This window comes from Amblyraja radiata, chromosome 17 (genome assembly GCF_010909765.2).
Source record: "Amblyraja radiata isolate CabotCenter1 chromosome 17, sAmbRad1.1.pri, whole genome shotgun sequence".
NCBI lineage: Eukaryota > Metazoa > Chordata > Chondrichthyes > Rajiformes > Rajidae > Amblyraja > Amblyraja radiata.
The window spans coordinates 38,046,279-38,058,321 of NC_045972.1; the positions used below are offsets into that span (position 1 = coordinate 38,046,279).

At 41.1% G+C, this 12,043-nt stretch overlaps 1 protein-coding gene across 10 annotated transcripts in view; it reads left to right on the forward strand.

Moving 5' to 3' along the window:
• Positions 1 to 12,043, forward strand: part of LOC116982780 (FH1/FH2 domain-containing protein 1-like) — a 235,332-nt gene that overhangs the window by 124,635 nt on the left and 98,654 nt on the right. For all 10 annotated transcript variants that reach the window (XM_033036207.1, XM_033036209.1, XM_033036213.1 and 7 more), the window contains exons 5-7: positions 3,505 to 3,610; positions 6,492 to 6,586; positions 11,326 to 11,437. In XM_033036207.1, the coding sequence (XP_032892098.1) occupies positions 3,505 to 3,610; positions 6,492 to 6,586; positions 11,326 to 11,437 (313 nt within the window). The remainder of the gene's footprint in view (positions 1 to 3,504; positions 3,611 to 6,491; positions 6,587 to 11,325; positions 11,438 to 12,043) is intronic.

A 12,043-nucleotide genomic window follows, 5' to 3' on the forward strand; every position in this document is an offset into this window, starting at 1 on the left:
AATATCTTTTGTCCTCTTTAACAGTATTTTGGTAATTTCGCCAGCTGTCCTTTAGGATTTGCGATGAAACCTGCAGCCTGTCCTTCTTCCACTTTCGCTCAGCTCTGCGACACTCCCGTCGAGCTGTACGAGTTGCGTCACTGAACCAGGGCTCGGGTTTAGCTCTGGGCTGCAAAATTTTAAAAGGAGCCACAGAGTCCAGTATAGTTGTGCAGGAGGAGTGGAACCAAGAACTAATCTCCTCCGTACCAAGGGGAGTGGACGCAGAGGGGGCACAGAGCTGATCAAAAGCAGCAGAGAATTGGCCAGCAGCAGAAGGGTTAAAGGACCGACAGCGCCGAGCAGACGCTACAGGTCTAACTGCAGCACTGGAAAAACCAATGTCAAATAGTACAGGCATGTGATCAGAAAACACACTATCACAGACCTCCAAGTTCAACACAGGCAAGCCACAAGAGAGAACAAGGTCCAATGTATGTCCATGTTCGTGTGTGGGACCAGACACACACTGCACAAAATTAAAAGAATCAATAAGACTTAAAAAGTCCTTCGCCAACGGCTTATCAGGACAGCACACGTGTATGTTAAAATCCCCAACCATAAGGACACGGTCATAGTTGGGCATAATCCCAGCCAGAAACTCAGAAAAGTCAGTCACAAAGTCCTTGTGGTATTTGGGGGTTTGCAATTTATCAACATTGCAGCAGTGATATTCATAAGCTTTTCAATGTCTCTGGGGCATCCAGACGTCATGAAAAGTTTCTTTCCTCCTTGTTTTATCCCATTCTTTCCAGAATCATAACTATTTCACATAAGAGCAGCAGGTTTGATGTTGATGGATATTAGAGGCGAGCTTGAGGGGGAAGGATAGGAAAACAGCATTGAGGTTGAAGATTAGCCGTGATATTGAATGGTGGAGTAGGTTTGAGCACACTCCTGCTTACTTGTGTTCTTATGATCATCTGGTGCTTATTTGGACCTACCAATACCACTTCCTGTTTGCTGAATTTCAGGGAAAGTTCAGATAATGTTCTGACCTAGTATTTTTCAATCTCCGACTGAAACATATGGAGGTTGTTAGTTTGATTATATAATGAGACTTGTTGCTTACGGTAAATGGAGGATCATAGATCAGATATCCTAGAGCAATGTATTACTGCACTTGCATCAGGTTTATTTGATCTTCTTTAGCTCCATCACCTCCATCTACCCCCCCCCCCCCCCCCCCCCCTCACCCCCACCTCCCATTTCAGCCTTCTAACTAAATAAACGGACAGGTCTCGTATCCACACTGTGAACTCTTGACAAGACACACAGTTTGACAAAATAAACGTGCAAAAGAAAAAAAGGAAATGCATATCATGTCTGTCAGCACCTGGAAATAGATAAGATGAGCTGAGATTTTAAATTTGGACCCTTCCCCAGAGCCCTGCTTTCCCTTTTCTTTGAATTGATGACCTTTTCAAAGGACAGGACCTCTCAGTAGCATGCTCTGATGTCCTAGTGACAATAAGACGCTTGTGCATGTACCTCATGGCAGAATAATTGGGTTCATCCGCCGTGTAGTTTATGGAGGTGCGCAACTGAGAACTAGCGGGGTTGTGTGTCAAGAATGTCCAGTCTAAACATGGCACATTATACTAATGCATAATCAGTCCGGTTAACATGGTAGTGAAGCATAAATGTAACCACAGAATAGTATTAGTGCACTATCAATTATATTTGGTATTGTGTGTGTGTATACATATGTTAATGTACTTATGGGGTTCAATATTTCAGTCTCTGTACAGTATGGACTGACTTAAATTATTTATGATACCATTCAATATTTTTGAATCGTAACAATTTTTTACTTAATATTAAAACAAAAATCAAAGAGAATATTAAGTGCAACATGAAATCTTTTCATTCTAAACTTGCAAAATATTTTATGGATTTTTAAAATGAATCAGGAACTTGCCTTATAGAAAAGAAGCAGCTATATAATGTGATTGTATTTATGTCAGACCCCCGTTTTTTTTTTTAACTTGCTGCCCATCACTGGTTTCTAACTCAGGAATGACATTTTTGGCAAAGATTGCTTGCAAGTCAAAATGTGATTAATTATACTCATGCATGCAATAGTCCTTGAACGTGATGAAAATGCATTAAAAATATGAATTTAGGAAGAGCACAAATAAACTTTTGAATGTGGGAAGATCATAAACATTTAACACGTGAAATAACTTTGCATAACTTTGAGTTAAAATAAAAGCGGGAAGAAAATAGTGTGACGTGCATAGAATGGCAACTATGTTAGCCTTGATGTTGTTCCCTGAGCTTTGGTCTGATTCAAAGTGTGAGGCAAATCATAGAAACAAAGAACTGCAAATGCTGATTTATTCCAAAGATAGACACAAAGTGCTGGAGTAACTCAGCGGGTCAGGCAGCATCTCTGAAGAACATGAATAGGTGTTGTTTGGGTCAGGATCCTTCTTCAGACTGATTGTACCCCATTCCCCTTTATTCCCCACTCTTTCTCTGCGCCCTCCCTTTCCACCCATATTCCTCTCTCCAGCTTTCCATTTCACTGTTCCTCTTCTTTACTCATCTGATACCCTTTTATTTCCTTTCCATCTCTAGCTTTTGTCATTTAGTCCACCCATCTACTGGTCAGGTCCCCCTCAACTCGGGGGGGGGGGGGGGGGGGGGGGGGGGGGGTGAAGAAAGCTGGGAATGTGAAGAGACAGGACAAAGCGTGACAGGTAACAGGTGGACAGAGGCAAGGAGGGTTATTGATACCTATCACTTAAACCTATCACTTGCCAGGCTTTGTCCCAACCCAACCACACTTTTCCATCTTTCTCCCCCCACTCCTCAGCAGTCTAAAGAAGGGTCCACACCCAAAATGTCATCCATCCATCACTCCACAGATGCTGCTTGACCTACTGAGTCCCCCCAATTCTCTTTAGCCCTTTGATAATTATTTGCAGCTTTTATGTTTCAAAGAGAACCATTCTAACTCCAACAACATTATCTGATAACTACAATTCTCTGCTCCCTTGCGTGATTTGCTATGAAGTGGGGGGATGGAATCGATGCGATTGCTCTCACAACCAGCATAGACTTGAAGGGCTGAATGGCCTCTGAAGTTGATATAAAACATGATTTATCTACATTATTTCCAGCAGGCATAATCAGTTGGTTTAGGATTTCTGACTTCACGAAAGACAACTTGCCAATGCAAATTCACTTCGACACATCTTCAACAGAATTTTAAGCAAAATTGAGTTTCCCAAATCAACTAATACATGCTTAAGCACATGTTGCATAGAGGCTTCCTGACCTGCTGAGTATCCTCGAGTTTTCTGTTATTATCCATAACTATTGTGGTGCATCATAGCCACAATATCTCAATCTGCAGTTTTTGCGGGTCGGTTTATGTATGATTTTTATTAAAAAGACTGTGACGGCTGCAAAATGTATTGCTCTGCACTCCTTGCTGATGCAGCATTTCTTCTGTAGGATGACAAAGATCTGGTGCCTGAGTTTGTCAATGCTGAAGGGCTGACATGTCTGATCAAGGTTGGAGCAGAGGCAGACCAGAACTACCAGAACTACATCTTAAGAGGTTAGTACTGCACCTCTATTGCTTCAAGACTCCTGCTCCATAATCTATAATAACAACAAAAGATGCTGCAAAAACCCAACATGTCAGGCAACCTTTGTGGAAAGAGAAACAGAATTGATGTTTCAGATCACTGACCCTTCATCAGACGTGAAAGGTTATCTCTATTTCTCTTTACATCATTTTGCCACCGCTGCCTACCTTATGCTTTGTAAGGGGTATTTCCGTGCCCTTTTGTTTCCTTAACATGTTTAATTTCTCCCCATTGTTCCCAAGATGGGCCAGAGGGTGGTGGATAGAAGGAACGAATTGCCAGAGGAGGTAGTTGAGGCAAGTACTATAACAGCATTGAAAAACATTTGGATGGGTACATAGATAGAAAAGGTTTAGAGGGACATGAGCCAAACGTGGAGAGGTGGGACTAGCATGGATGAGGCATTTGGTCAGCATGTGTAAGATGGGCCAAAAGGCCTGTTTCCGTGCTGCATGGCTCTATGAGTTTCAATGTTATATTTTTTCCTTTAACTAATTGTGGATCATATAATTCTCAATATCATCTCTGTACTTGGGCCTTCTCCTTCCCTTTGTCCTTTTCATCAGCTTTATTCAATCAGTGTCTGTCATCCTATAGTAAACTCATAGCCTATCCACCAGTTTTGATGCCCTACATAACAGACTCCAAGTCTGAAGAAAGCTTCTGCTCAAAACTTCAACTCATTTCTTTATAACACTTAAGGGTGTCAGAGATTATGGGGAGAAGGCAGGAGAATGGGGTTGAGAGGGAAAGATAGATCAGCCATGATTGAATGGTGTAGCAGACTTGTGGGCTGAATGGCCTAAGTCTGCTCCTAGAACATGAACACTTCCAACCATGCACTGGCAATATTTTAGCTTTGGGCACGTAGCATTTTGGTTTCTCCGTTTATCTCTTGTCGAAGAAATGCCATTTTCCAGCTCATGTGGCATAACTGTATCACATACTTTTGAATATTAGTAAAAAAAACATTCTTTGCTCTGTGTCGAGTTCTGTGCCGGAGTTCGACTATCCTTTTTGTTCGTGTGTGTCTACGAATGATCTTGTTAGATGGTTCTACAGCCCCCTCTGGTGTCCAAACACTTAATTGCCTTGGTGGAAGGTATTTCCTGGAGACATACAGCATGGAAACAGACCCTTCTGCCTATTAAATCCACATCAATCATGAAGAACCCATTTATACTAATCCCATTGCATTCTTCCCCCCCCCACATGATACTGCTTGGTTACACATTTGGGGACATTTACACTCATCAATCAACCAACCCACCTTTGAAATATGGGATGTAGACTCAGAGCACCCGGAGAAAACCCACTTGGTCAGAGAGAACGTGCAAACTCCACATAGACATGAGTGGATGTCAGGATTGAACTCTGATGGACGTGTTATGTGGCAATGGCATACAAGCAACACCGGATTTATTTAATATCTCCTATTCCCACAGGATCAATTTTTAATAACCTTCCCTACCTTGCCCATTGAAATGCTGCCATCCAGCTTTCATGCTGCCACTTTGGCTTTTTTTCCCACCTAAGCCTAGCTTTCCAAACCTCCCATGTTGCAGCTTTCCCATATTTTCCAAGCTTTTATTGTAATGACCAGTTAAGAGGTGGAGATTCCCCTTTGGGCACGATCATCGTTGCAGATGCAAAGTTTGCAAAATGTTGTTATGGTTTCAAAATCCACGCAGATTCGTTTTCACGAATGAATGTAATGAATGTAAACCTGTCATGAGCTAATCCAATAAATTATTATGCATAACTTTAAAGCATTTGAAACAATTATGTATGCCCTAGTTGCAAATAAAGATGGCAACCTGGTTCGGAAAATGTGCTTATCGTTAAATGTAAGCATTTAAGTCAATGTCTGGCGCAGTGCTGATTTAAAGTAATTGAAAATGATGTTTAAATAGAACAACAGGTCACCGTTTGATAGTCGATCTGGTGTACACTACCAATTCCTTCGAACATTAGAAAAACCCAGGAGTTCCTGTACCTTCCAAGGAAGCCTGAATTGAGGTCAGGCAAGACCCACTAATTGGTTGTTTACTTTAGACACACATCACAGCCAGTTTTGTGGCTGAACCCCGAGTCTATGTGTTTTAAACTTGACTCTTACTGAAAGTGTGCTCAAAATTTGCAATCTCTGTGCTAATTTAGCTGACTTTAGAGGAATTGAACTGTGCAGCCGGGAGAAAATTTAAGCCTGAGGAGTCATCTAGATTCTGTCTGGACGAAGGGTCTCGATCATATACATAAAATGTCCAGTTTAGATGAAGGGGCTCAGCCTGAAACATTGACTTCACTTCCCCTCCACAAACGCTGCCTGGATTGCTGAATTCCTCCAGCTACTCTCTGTTTCTCAACATCTACAGTCACTTGTGCCTGGTGGCCTTTTTACTTTAGACTTTAGAAATACAGCGCAGAAACAAGCCTCTTGGCCCACCAAGTCTGCACCGACCAGCGATCACCCCGTCTGCTAGTACGGTTCTACACACGAAGGAAAATTTACAATTTTACCAAAGCCAATTAACCTACAAACCTGCACCTCTTTGGAATGTGGGAGGAAACCGGAGCATCCAGAGAAAACACACGCGGTCATTGTGACAACATACAAACTCTGTACTGACAGCGCCCGTAGTCAGGTTCGAACCCGTGTCCCTGACGCTGTAAGGCGGCAACTCTACCGCTGCGCCATTGTGCTAACGATTGCACAACTCCAATATCAACAAGTGCTGCAATAGGCACTTGAAGTGAAAGCATGAAATCAGGACCTACAAATTATGTACACCTTTTCTTTATAATATGAGGACATACTTAAGCATGTGGTTTTTTTCCTTGTATTTGCAGCTCTGAGCCAGATTATGCTGTTTGTGGATGGCATGAATGGGGTTATTGGCCATAATGAGACAGTCCAGTGGCTGTACACTCTCACAGGGAGCATGGTGAGTCAACTGTTTGGTAAATGAATAAGGGTTTAAGACAAGTGTGTTAACTTTCACATGAACGAACCTGGAATGTCCGGTTTAGAGCCGGAGCTGATTGATCAGCACCAGACATTAGTAACCGGACTTGGTTCTAAAGGTTACAGTGAAGGAAAGTAGTCCATGTTTCTAATTCTCATCACTTCTCAATCGGGCAGCACGGAAACAGGCCCTTTGGCCCAACTCGACCAAGAAGTCCAATCTAAGCTGGTCCCATTTGGCTGTGTTTGGCCCATATCCCCCTAAACCTTTCCTATCCATGCCGACATTTTGAAGAAACAGGTGATAAGAGAGCAAAGCAACAGCATGGGAAGGTGATTATGCAGAAGGGAATGTATGTGAGCTGATTTTATATGTTGGGACCGTCACAAAATAATTCAGATCTGCAGTGAAGCCACCAGATATTAGTGTGATATGATGTAGGTGATGAAGTTTGGTTTAGTTTATTGTCATGAACCAATGGAACTATGTAGGAAAGGATCAGGGAGTTTTGATGGATATGCAATAAAAACAATCAAGCAGTAAAAATATCAAATATGAATAAGATAAGTGGGCTGTACCTGTTGCTGTATTTTGTCTGTAAGATACGAGGCAAAGGGGATTTTGAAGTTGTATTTACTTTGGTGAGATTGCTTCTGTTTACTCTCTGTGCTGCTGGAGATTATGGATCCCTCGAGTAATCTCATGATCCGTAATTCTAGAAATAGAACAGAAACTTCCTATTACATCTGAGGCAAAGCTTGTGATTTCAAAACCTTTAGCTGATAAGACCTTTATCTCTGTCAGTGAGGTGCGAGCTATCGGGGCCCACGACTCCGTTCCACAATGCTGAGATTACAGCTGATCTGTGACTGTGCTCCTGACACCGGTCCACAGTCCGGCAAACTTACTCCATTGAATTCTGGAACTCCCATCCGTCTCATGTTTATCATTAACTTTAGACCTGGGATGGATTGGCATTCATGGTGGGATGGGAACTCGGGCTTTTATGTTCAGACCTTTACCCCATTTTTGGATTACAAATAGTTCCGTTCTACCATTGTTTATAAAACATTTATGGTGTATAAAGTCATGAGGCAAATAGATCGAGCGGACGCACAGAGTATCTTGCTCAGCTTGGGGGAATTGGGAACCATAGGACATAGGTTTAAGGCGAAGAGGCTAAGATTTAATAGGAATCTGAGGGGTAACTTTTCCCACACAAAGGGTATTGGGTGTCTGCAACGAGTTGCCAGAGGAGGTAGTTGAGGCAGGGTTTAGTGCAATGTTTAGGAAACAATTAGATAGGTACATGGATAGGACAGGTTTGGACACAGGCAGGTGGGACTAGTGTGGATGGGACATGTTGGTCGGTGTGGGCAAGTTGGGCCGAAGGGCCTGTTTCCACACTGTATGACTCTATGACTATCAGTTCCCCATAACATCTGAAAAGCTTCAATCAAGTTGCCAATGACCCTTTTAAATTTGAGGGATTAAAGCCTGCATTTGTTTTCTCTAATTTGGAGTCTGGATATAGTTCTGATGCTTATATCTCTGTAATACTCCCTTCCAGGTGGCCATGTCCTTTATAGGATGTGGTAGTAAGATTTGTTCACATTCTCTGGATGTGGTTTAATTTGGTTCTTGAGTAGTTGGAGGGAACTTCAACCCTCTTGCAAACTAGTACTTTGGACATAAAGGTCAGCGGTTCATTCCAACTGTGACATTTTAATGCTGCATCTAATGGTATCTCAAGTCTCATGAGAACAGCATTATACTCAGCTAGTCACTATTAGAAATTACTTTTGTTCTGTGCTTTTTTCTGTCCAAAATTGGTTAACCTCACATTTACTGACATTGAAATCAATTTTTGCCCATTCTCTTAATCTGTTAATATATATTTATAATTTTATATTTCTATCTACATGATTTACAATGCCACCCACTTCACCTGCATTTACCTATTACTTGGCAGACTTTGTCCCAATCCCACCTCTCTTTTCCTGTCTTTCCCCCCATGTTCCAATCAGTCTGAAACAGGGTCCCAACCTGAAATGTCACCTATCCATTCCCTCCCCAGATGCTGGCTGACCTGATGAGTTCCTCCAGCACTTTGTTTTTTTGCTCAAGATTCCTGCATCTGCAGTCTCTTGTGCCTCCCTCTTACAGTACTATCTGTTTTTTATGCTGTCAACAAAACTGCAAATGTGGCTTTCTGTCCTATCTTCAAAGATGTCTCCAAATCTGTCCCAACTGACTCTTACAAAAATGGATGACGTTAAAAATAACTGCCTGCAGTAACTGTGAATAATTTTTCTTCAATTCCATGAGCTTCACATTCATTTAAGGCAACTATGAAGGCTGTATCAAAAACCTTTTTAGAACCTGCATGAATAGCATAAATATCTCCATGTTCTGTAAGTAAGTCTTCAAAGTACTACATTGATTTTGTTGGACTTGACGTATTCATTAAAAATCTACGATCTACTGAAAAATGTCAATGTTTTCAGTCACTTTTTATTATTGACTGTAGTAATGCCCTGATAACAGATGTTAGATACACCGATATAAGTATATTCTGTTTCTTGAAATGATTGTCTGACACTTGGGAGAGAGAAAAAAACATTCCCTCAAGTAGCACGAGCTTCTTCAAAAAACAGTATAAGAATATCATTCAGAATAAGTAAATTATCTGTTCTGCTGGTCAAGTCAAGATAAGGGGCATGTCATTGGAACATGCTTCGGAAATAGGAAGCTATTGTACTTTCCTTGTCTCTTGGCAATTTTTAACGTGTTGTATTGGTTAGACCACAACTGGAGTAAATCAAAAGCCAGCTGGTTCCCATTCAGCAGAACCCCAACAATACATTCTCTCACATAAATAACTTTAGTTACAACCTGAGCCTGGCACCTATTTATTATTCTGCTGGCTGTGTGCAGTTGGAAAGGAAGCAGCCGTTTCATCTTAACACGAACATGCGTCTTTTTACAGAGATATTTATAAGGTGATGACTTCAGGCACTTGCTACAGATTGATTGAAGTCTAACGTTATAATGTAATTCTGTTTTTCCTTTTCTTTTTCATCGTTACAAACGTGATGAGTAAGTGGAAGAAGATGTAGGTTTAATTAAATGCCAGGAATGTTAACTCTCACAGCAGAAATTACATATAAAAAAATTATTTCTGGGACCACCCATTTGGAAAAATGGTTTATAAAAGCATGTCTCGTTCAATTATTGAGTTATAGTTTTTTTTCTCTCCCCTGGAGCTAGAAACAAGGAATGCTGATTTCAGGCACGAGTTAGTGCAGTTATTTAGAATTCAATGATCAACAAACATGGGATTTTAAAGAAGTGTTGTCCATTTAATCTGTCAGCAGAGGTTTGTGGAGCGTGCCATGGCTAAACATGGCTAAACAGAGTGTGCAAACTTGTAACTTGCACTGATGTTTAGCTTTTAACAAGATCAATAATTCTAAAAGGGTTCCTTATATTTCTTCCATCACAAAAAAAAAGCATTTCCTTTGTTAAAAATTGGGTTAATCTAAAGATAAATTGATTAAAATTAAAATTATTGCTGAGTTGAATGGAATCTGATGACTTAAATAAAGCATGGATATTTTCAGATCCCAAATCTGCATGTATGCACCCATGATTGAAGTTAAAAAAATATTTTACTCCGAGTTGGCATTCAAAAATGTGTTTTGATTATTCTGGTGAGTTGCTGCATCAGAGGATGGATATGGATTGAGAACTGGGTGGATGAGCAGGAGCCAGGAGTCATTAGGTTGAAGGATTGAGACTTTTTCTTCAGTTATGACTTCTGAGGTGGGACAGGGACTGGGGAACAAGTAGAAACCATCTTCTACAACCTTGCTGAAGTCCCTGACCTGTCAGGACACAAGTATTCAGTTATGATTGACAGGCTTCATTATATTACAGCTCTGTGCACGTTCCCTTTATAGCAGGGGTGTAGTTAAGGAGGTGAAAAGCCACTGTATGAACTTTGAAATGTTCTAATTTTCTGTTTTTAATTTGGAAAGTTTATGAATGTTTCTTTATGCAAGGTGTAACCAGTAAATAAACATATTCCTTTTTTTCTGAAAGGAAGACAAGTAGGAAAAAAGTAATGTATTTTTAAACTCCTAAGGGCAGCACAGTGGTGCAGCAGTTAGTACTGGTGCCTCGCAGTCCCAGAGACCTGGGTTCCAACCCGGCCTCCAGTGCTGTCAGTGTGGAGTTTGCACTTTCTCCATGTAACTGAGTAGATTTCCCCTCTGTGCTCCAGTTTCTACCCACACCGTAAAGAACAGCTGGTTGGTAATTTAACGGTTAATGGGGATGTGAGGGGGAAAATGGGATTAGCATTGGTGGATACCTGATGGTTAGTGTGGGTGCGATGGGCTGAAGGGCCAGTTCCTAGGCTCTGACTATATAAACCACTTTGCGTTCCAGGATTAGAAACAATTGGTGAAATGGGTGTGAACTTCAGGCATGTAAAGAAAGTTACATTAATTTAAAATGGACAGATTAAATGAAGCAAGATGATCGAGACTGCACAGTTATTTTGGTTAAAGTTGAGTCTGCACTGCTCAACACTGCCACCTCCTGGAGAGATCAGAGCTTTCAGGCAGAAGTAATATCCCTCCCTCCCTTTACTGTCAGCTGGAGAGAGAGTCTGGCATTTGCTCACAGTCTGCTCTTGTGTTTCTCAATTCCAGCACCGTTTAGTGGTGAAGACTGTTCTGAAACTCTTGTTGGTGTTTGTGGAATACACAGAGAGCAACGCAGTTCTTCTGATCCAAGCTGCCAACATCGTGGATGATAAAAGATGTAAGTGCTATTTTAAAGGGTTCAGGGAGAATTACAGTTAGACTATGTAAATGTTAAAAACACAGCATTAAAAAGTAAGCTCATTACTAAAATTGAAAATTAGCCTTGACTTCCAGATAAATAAAATCCCAAATGTATTAAAAAAAATTTATAGTGGCTATGCTTTTTTTCCCAGGTGTTGAGTATATATTTTTTAAAGATCAGATTGACGTAAACTTATTGCCTCTTTAAGTTGAGATTAATGTACGGGGTGTCGTTTATTTGTTGTGAGAGCCTCTCCTGGTCCGAGTCGGTATGTTGTGACTCTCAGCCGGGCATTCCACTGTGCCGAGCCCCCTCCGAGCAAAAATGAGGAGAATTTACTGCCTTTGAGTTAACATTTTATAAAGTGATGAAGAATGTGGAAGAGGGCCTAAAGAAGTCAGGGCGTTGATTGCAGCAGATTAAATGCAGAATTAAATCAGTCCTTGCGCACCTGATAGTCTGGAAGCCTGGACTGTGGGATGTGACTTGATGTAGACGAGGGAAAACAATGCAAGGTGTTGTGTGTAAAACAAACCTGAGGTAGCTGTCAACTTTGGATTTAACAGAGGGAGGGTCAGAATG